This window comes from Beta vulgaris, chromosome 5, assembly GCF_026745355.1.
Source record: "Beta vulgaris subsp. vulgaris cultivar EL10 chromosome 5, EL10.2, whole genome shotgun sequence".
NCBI lineage: Eukaryota > Viridiplantae > Streptophyta > Magnoliopsida > Caryophyllales > Amaranthaceae > Beta > Beta vulgaris.
The window spans coordinates 25,039,512-25,047,720 of record NC_079206.1 but is presented as its reverse complement, the minus strand read 5'-3'; the positions used below and the strand labels follow the sequence as shown (position 1 = coordinate 25,047,720).

The following is an 8,209-nucleotide window of genomic DNA, read 5'->3' as shown; positions in this document are numbered from 1 at the left end:
AAATATGTTTGAGGGAGCATTTAGAATCATAGAAAATTCTTTCATTCCGTTCTTTCCAACGGACCAAATAATGATGTAAACAAGTGCCCACCAAACCTTCTTAAAAAAAGGGGTTGATTTGGGGGGCAACCATTGCTTGAAAACATCCATAATTGACGAGGGTGCAATCCAGTTGAGGTCCCATATCCTTTCCCACCAACACCAAATTTTCCAGGAGAAAGAACAATGCAATAATAGATGGTCAACTTTTTCGGATGACTCGTATTTAGTTTCCCCCGACAAGTAAGCCACAAGAATATATCAATTCTTGGGGAACTAAACCCCTCCATAGTTTTATGACCAAGTCATGATGATTAGGGAGAGATTGTATTGAGAGTTCGAGAGAAAATGATTTGACAGAAAAATAGTCTGATTTAACTAAGACCCATAATAGAGCTTTTATAGAAGTTTACCTGAAGTCCGGATGCGAGATGAAAAAGAATGAGTGTTTTTCTTATGTTTTGTAAATATTCCATATTTGGAGGGCAGAAGAGAATAGTAGGTTTTGCATACTATAGGTGAGAGATGCTCACACCCCCCCCCCCCCGGACATACTTTTAAGCCTTCCCATAAGTTCATTGTCACTGCTTTTGTGATCAAAAGATGAAGAACCTCGACAATAATATCAAAGAGGAAGAGTGATAAAGGATCGCTCTGCCTTAAACCTTTTTGGAGTTTGATAGATGGGGTGGGGGAGCCATTTATGAGGATAAAAGGTGAAGCAGAGGTCACACAAGCTTGAATCCAACTCAACCATTTATTTGGAAAACCCATTTGAGAGAGAGACCAATCCAAGAACGACCATGACATCGAATTGAAAGCCTTGTGGAATTCTATTTTGAATATTGAGGCAGGGATGTTTCTCTTTTTGCAAGAGTCGATTAATTTTGATGCAATGAGGGCGCCATCTAGAATTTAGCAACCCTTGACAAATGAGCATTGAAACGGACTGATTACCGAGCTAATAGCCTGCAATCTTCTTTCAAGAAGTTTTGTGATTATCTTGTATAGACTTTTGACCATGCTGATTGATCGAAGTCCTCAAAACTCTTCGGGGAATCAAATTTAGGGATTAGGGAAATAAAGGATATGTTGTTGCCGTGAGGGAGAAGAGATGAGTCCCAAATTTGTGTATAATATTGTACACATCTTCTTTTATATACTCCCATGCACTTTTGATGAAACGGAAGTTAAGTTCGTTGGAACCGAGAGCTTTATCGGAGGCACATGAAGCAACAACTTCATCAATCTCAAGGTTTGTGAAGGGTGCAATGAGAGAAGATATATTATCATCTTTAGACGTTTTAAATCGAGATTTAAGAAGGTAAATTTGCTTTGGAAAGTTTCAGTGAAGGTGTTTTTGTAGTAATCTGTTGCGGCTTTTTTAATGGCATCCAACGAATCCTCAACAATTCCCTTGTGAGAGATGGAATCAATCAGGTTTTTTCTTTTTCTAATAGAAGCTATGGTGTGGAATTAATGAGTATTTTTATCGCCTTCCTTTAACCATTGAATTCTTGACTTTTGAGCCCAAAAAGATTCTCTACGTTTTAGCCATTCCCATAACTCAAGTTGGCCTGATTTCCTTTCATTTAGCTAATTGTCATTAAGGCTTTACAAATTTGCAATGTTATCAAGGGATTGAATTTTGGCTTCAAGGTTGGTTATTTTTGAGTCGATGATTCTGAACTCAAAGATGTTCCACTTTTTTAGGCAGGTTTTGATTTTTTTTGAATTTGTTAGGAATGGAAAGATTTTGGCTTGAGGCCCATGATTCTTTGATAATGTTAAGGCAATTTGGATGAGAAAGCCAGTAGTTGAGGAAGTGAAAGGGCTTGGGCCCCCAATTTTTTTCAAAGGAGGAGGAGAAAAGGGGGTAATGATCGTATAATGAATGGCACATGAGACTTAGTTTGAGGGAGGAGAAGAGAAAGAAGAAGACAAGGAATGAGGAGAAACATATGTCATCCCTTCATTTGAGAAGAAAAATGTTTTCCAATCCTTGCTATTGTTTTCCGTCTTTGACAAAAATTTCACCCTGTATCAAACTAAACAAATTAAAATGGTAAAATAACTTTTCCTTTTCCAAAGAAATGTTTTCCTCCCAATCAAACATTTTACAATAGTTGATAAGAAATCGAAATAGTGTCTGCATTTATGAGAGTTTAATAAACCTGGCCTAGATAAAATTGGAAATACTAAAGAAGACACATATGCACATATAAACTTTTTACAACAGCTTAAAAGATATTTCTCACTGTTAGAAAATTAATGTTTCTCCCTTTGTACATGCTTGAAGTCTACCATTCCACTTGTAAATGTTACATTTCATCACCTCAGAAAATCTAAAAAGATGTTACTCATACATATCAATATACTCATTCCTCTACATTTTAAAATCTACATTTCACACAAATCCAGCTGCAGATATTACTATTAAAGAATTTCTGATTACAATTTACTTCAGCTATGTTTAGTCCAAAGTTCCAAGGGGATGAGAACAACAACAATGTCCAAGCCTTAATCCAAAGTGCTGAAATGTGGATGCCGATTCAATCTTCTTGCACCTGTTAGAATCCCATGCTCTCGTTTCGTGCGACTCCACCCACGTACACAAGCAATAGTTCAACCCTGTGAATGAAGCATTAATCCTGCCTAGGAAGGTTTTGGGTTTTGCACTTGCTTCTTTAAGCAGCAGAGACAACCAGCATCTAATTTCATCCCATATATCAATCAACTCACATCGAGAACGCCCCCTATGATCCAACTGTTGCTTCTTCCTAACTAGAATGAGGACATTGATTTTGAAGAAAACTAAGGCTCTCCTGAATTCCGTGCTCCAACCACTCGGATAAAACAGCTTCTTTCAAGCTTTTGTGGCGTCAACCCAAATTATCCGCCCATCTACGTCATCACTGTGAGAGGAGCATTGCTCTAATGTAAGTCTCTTGTTAAGGTGCAGCATGGTTTGTAGATTTAACTTTTATTAAGAAAGGGAGGTGGGAGTGGAACATAAAATGTTTTTCTAGAATCGTACTCTTGTTTTCTTGTCTACTTGGCACTATTCTTCTAAACTTATCAAAAGAAGTTCATTTAAGCAAAATGAATCAAGCAAAAAATAAGCTAAATTCAGCAAAAAATAGTTAATTTCAGCAAGAATAAGTTCACTTCCGTAAAATAAGCTGAAGAGAACATAGCTTAAATACGCGTTGGAAAATCTGCATGGACTCAAACGAGAGTAGACCAGCTAGGCTGATAATAATAAAAATTGACAGTCACGGGATCTGACTAACATAGGCAGGTAGCCATATACTTAATACTCTGTCCTCAAGTAATATTTATATTCATAATATCAACCAAATAACAGAGGAAAGAAGAAGAAGAATTGCTAACAACAAACCTGACGTGCTTCCTTTGCCGCAGCACTAGAAGGTTTCTGTCTTCTACCCAAGTCAACATTTCCTCTTTGCATCATTGCGACAAACTCGTTATAATCTATGCGACCATCCTGCACATCATAACAGAAATCATAACAGCTAGTAAGATTACTAGAGTAACAATGAGACGAGAGACTTCTTTTATTCCTTTTTCGAAGAAAAATCTGTTCTATTTGGTTAATGAATTTATTTCAGTTAAAAGGCTTTACAATAATCATTAAAGGACAAAAGAAACGTACTTTATCTTGGTCTGCCTCATGAATAATTTCTTCAACATGAATTTCCTCCATCCCAAATTCTCGACATGCTTGTTGTAGTTCATCTTTTGTGATGTATCCACTTCCATCTTTGTCAAAGTAGGCAAAAGCTGCACATAGATGATCTTCCTTGTCAACTCTGTGGAGATGCAGCATAGCCGCGATAAATTCTCCATAATCAATGGTTCCGCTGTTATCAACATCTGCCTGCACTTTCAAGATTTACACTATTAACCAGCCATACATAGTTAGTGGCCCATATTTGCCTCCAAATCGTAATCACAAGCTATCATTATTGTATAGAGAAGTAATGTAACAACAAAAATCTGACTTGTGGTGCATTCTCTTCACATTATAAGGGAAAGCTTTAGGGGACAGGTCCAATCAGGTGCAATCATAAGGTTAAATCAGAGTTGATCAGGTCCAATCAAGTGGAATAAGTTCGGTTCAAATAAGTTCAGGGGAAGCTAACACACCCTTATACTACATAAAGAGCATGCTGGGTGTGACATTTAAGTGTCTGAAACGGAATGAAGAAACCCTGTCTGTTACATGTTGTTTAGCATATGTGGGGATGGAGTAATGATTTTGATTTTCTTGAGGTTAACTTTCTAATTAACACCGTCTTCAACCTTATGGTACCCACCTTTGTCCCACACTTATAAGTGTTTCGTTTCTATAATGGAACCGAAAACGTAATCCAATAAAGGTAACAGCTATTGTTACCATTCCTTCCCTCAAGTAGTTGATATCATTCCACTCCCATTCCCGAGTTGAACCAAACAGGAAGTAAGTGGAACTGTGGAAGTAATAGGAAGCAGGGTCAAATTGCATTTTACTCGCGGAAAACTTACGGATTGCATAAGATAGTGAATCTCAGACTCTTCAAGGTTAGCGCCAAATCTTTTGAGTCCATTCTTAAGTTCTTCAAAAGTTATTTGCCCACTATTATCTGTGTCTATCATTTTGAACATCTCCTTGAGCCCTGCTATTTCTTCTTCCGAAAGCCTCTCAGCTATAACCTGTATATGAGAAGAAAAAAATGCGATTAAGACTTCAGATAAGCCGTGATCTAAACGCTTCACCCATTTATATCTTATATGGATCCTTACTCTGAGGGCCATTTTCTTAAGTTTGTTCATGGCACAGAATTGTGTCAATCGGCTTATGACTGAGTGATCAAGAGGTTTGTCAGGAGCCAAGCCATCAGCCATAATCCAGGGGTGGCCTGAAAGGCAATCAGAATTAAAAATAAGAATCACCATAATTTAGCAGTCATGTATCTCCCAAAGAAGACCATATCAAAACTAGAAAATCTGATTTCCTGTGTAGTGCTTACATAGAACTTCATGTGCAGTTAATCTTTTCTTGGGGTCTCTAACAAGCATTCTTCGGACCAAGTCTTTTGCACCTTCCGAGATATTAGGCCATGGGTCAGAATCAAAATCAAGATCACCATGTAGAACTTCTTCAAATATTTCTTCCTCAGTTTCTACATCAATAGAGGACAAAATTGGTGAGCAATTGCTTTTTCAGTAACATTTCAAGTAATTAATCAAGGTCGGCAAAGAGAACATATTGATATAAATACAGCGTATAATCTCTTACCTGCCCAGAATGGAGGCACTCCACTTAGAAGAATATAAAGGATCACTCCAGCACTCCAAACATCAGCCTCTGGACCATATCGCTTGCGTAATACTTCAGGTGCTACATAGTATGGACTCCCAACTACGTCATTAAAGACATCCCCTGCAATCAAGAATGTTAGCATTGAAAAAAGGGGGGGATTGTCCATACTTCTTAATTAACAGCAAAGTGTCGGACAAGATAAGAAAGCAAGCGACATCTTATGCAGGTAACTAGTGCTGACAATTTTGTCTGAAGGGCTACCTCATATCAATCAACAAAAGATACAGCTCTAGCTTATATAGAGTTATCTAAGCAAATTCATGTTTCAAATAAAGGAAACAAGAATTTTTTGAAGATGAACATATGTTCCAGCTCAGTGTCTGAAACACTTGTAGAAACTCCTAGAATCACAAAAGTCAACCAAAGTAAAAACTTGTAGCAATTCTATGAAGCATGATACCCTATGAGAAAATCAACATAAGCATAAAATTTGCACCAATTCTGCAACATTAACAGGAGCAGTCAAATGTTTACATTCTCATTTTGTTCTTGAAAGACTTAGCCTTTTCTTTTCTTCCAATGAATTCACAAAATGAGACCTACCTCATTTAAATCATCTATAAACAGTCATAATTAAGTTTCTTAACAGCAGTAGACATTTTCATAATTATATCTCCATCCTTGAGTAGTTTCTACATTGTACTATTTTCCTTTCATGTCATAGTCTAGCTTTTAACTTTTGACAAGAGTTGACCATCCAAAGTCAGGGGTTAAAAGTGACAACTACAGAGGTAAATAACATGAACACAACAAGGAGATATAGACTTGTGACAATTCAGAGGTTAACAATGAATGCAGCTGGTTTCAGAGAACAATTAGCACAGCAGTGACAACCTCGTGGTAAATGTCTCTGGGCATACAAGATGTTACAGATCAGCAAACACGACAAAATGTAAATCATTCTTTGCTCGAGAGCTTTCAGGAGTATACCTGGCTTAAAAAATATGGACAACCCAAAGTCAATGGTCTTAAGAGGTGATTCCTCCTTCTCATTCACAAAAAGAAAATTCTCAGGCTTAAGATCTCGATGCATGACTCCTAACGAGTGGCAGGCTTCAACAACACTAACTATGATCCTGGCAAGATAAGCTGCCTTCCTCTCGGTGTAATGGCCTCTCTTGACAATTCTATCGAAAAGCTCACCTCCAGCACAAAGTTCCATGACAACATGAACAGCCGCGCCATCCTCATAAGCATCCTTAATGGTGATCACATTAGGATGGCCCTTCAAATGATGCATAATCTGGATTTCCCTTCTCACATCATCTACATCTTCCTTGTTCACAAGCTTCCTTTTCGCAATTGATTTGCAAGCAAATTCATTCCCACTCGTTTTCTCTACACAGAGAAAGGTAGTTCCAAATTGCCCATGTCCAAGTTTTTTCCCCAAGGTGTAAAATTCCTTCAAATTCCCAGTTTTTCTTCTCAAAACCGAGTGTACTTGCAACCCTGCACTCGACACCCTCTTGACATTATTATTATTATTATTTACAGGCGGCTGCTGCTGCTTCTTGTTCTTTTCTTGATCTCCTACATTCACATTCACGCTTATGGTTCGACTCTCTTGCCTTGTTAATCGGCTTTCTTGTCTTCCTAACCTGCTCTCTTGCCTCCCCAACCTGCTCTCTTGCCTTCCTAATCTGTTTTCTTGCTTCCCTAACTGGCTCTCTTGCCTATTTACTCGGCTCTCCTGCCTTCCTAATCGACTCTCTTGTCTACTTAATCGACTCTCTTGTCTTCCTAATTTACTCCCAATCTTCACTACCTCAGGTGCCTTAAATTGCACATCTGATGACTTTTCTTTTCCTTTTGATTCACTCTCTCCAATCACCCCTTTTGGTGGCTTAAACCAAAACCCAACCTTCCCAAGTCTTGAAATGCAGTTGTTTCCCATCTCATACTAAACTCAATTCTTACCTCACTATTTTTTTTTTATAATTAATAGACCATCATCTATTTTCAATACCCTTTTCTCTTCTCATCCCCCAAATGGGTTCAGGGTTTTTCTTTCCAATATCAAACACCTTTTTCTACTAATTCCTCATTTCTATAAACATGCACAATTTAACAATAGGGCATTCAGCATTGCATTGCCCTAAATCAAACCCAGAAATTTATTGAATGATTCAATTACGAAAATTCTGCAATGATAAAATACAATCTTGGAAAACCTAATCAAGGGTAAATGATGAAAAATTAGGATGAATCCTTAATAACCCACATTCAGAAAATAACCTATTCTGAATAAATTCTGATAAAAAAAAATTAACATATATGGGAGGGAAATGTAGGGGTTGCAGAAAAAAGAAAGTTGAAATTGAACAAGATTCAAAACGTTGTTGGAAGAAGGTAAAAAGGGTTTTGATGTCTTTAAGTTTTAGGAAATGAGAGGAAGTTGGAAAGAGAGAGAGAGAGAGGGCAGAAATTGCAAAGAATTACAGGTTTTTCTGTTAGAAACCTTTTACATTCCAACGACGTGGCATCAGTTAACAGAAAATATAAAATCATTATATTGGTGCAACTCTGAAAATTCCTGTGGTTAGATTTTGTGGGTTTCAGAGATCAACGGTGAATGTTTTAGTAGTATATAATAGGGTAAATTATTTTTTCAAGTCAAAACTTGTATTTCTCACCGTCTGAGTTGTGACAAACCCAACTAGCAAACGATATTTTTTTTAAATAGAAGGGGTTGTTTGGTTGATATAAAATTCATGGAAAAAGTTATACGGTTTTTTTGGATTAAAAAAAAGGTTAGGGGAGTTCTCACCCCAAAAATTTCCCAAA

At 37.3% G+C, this 8,209-nt stretch overlaps 1 protein-coding gene across 1 annotated transcript; it reads right to left on the bottom strand.

The window, feature by feature from the left end:
- Positions 1-2,194: 2,194 nt before the first annotated feature.
- Positions 2,195-7,943, bottom strand: LOC104893188 (calcium-dependent protein kinase 17). Its single transcript, XM_010679279.4, has 8 exons — positions 6,356-7,943; positions 5,342-5,485; positions 5,073-5,225; positions 4,846-4,961; positions 4,588-4,755; positions 3,716-3,940; positions 3,440-3,547; positions 2,195-2,954 (listed from the first exon to the last, which is right to left on the bottom strand). Exons 1-8 carry the CDS (start codon positions 7,317-7,319, stop codon positions 2,952-2,954), a joined length of 1,881 nt encoding a protein of 626 aa, XP_010677581.1. The 5' UTR covers positions 7,320-7,943; the 3' UTR covers positions 2,195-2,951.
- Between the last annotated feature and the right edge of the window lie 266 nt (positions 7,944-8,209).

Bases quoted from the DNA above. Each gene is read 5' to 3' on its own strand.
- LOC104893188 (XM_010679279.4), bottom strand. From the start codon at position 7,319: ATGGGAAACAACTGCATTTCAAGACTTGGGAAGGTTGGGTTTTGGTTT. The intron at 5,486-6,355 runs GTATACTCCTGA...TCTTGATTGCAG, and splicing joins GTCCATATTTTTTAAGCCAG to GGGATGTCTTTAATGACGTA. The intron at 3,548-3,715 runs GTACGTTTCTTT...TATGATGTGCAG, and splicing joins ATGAGGCAGACCAAGATAAA to GATGGTCGCATAGATTATAA.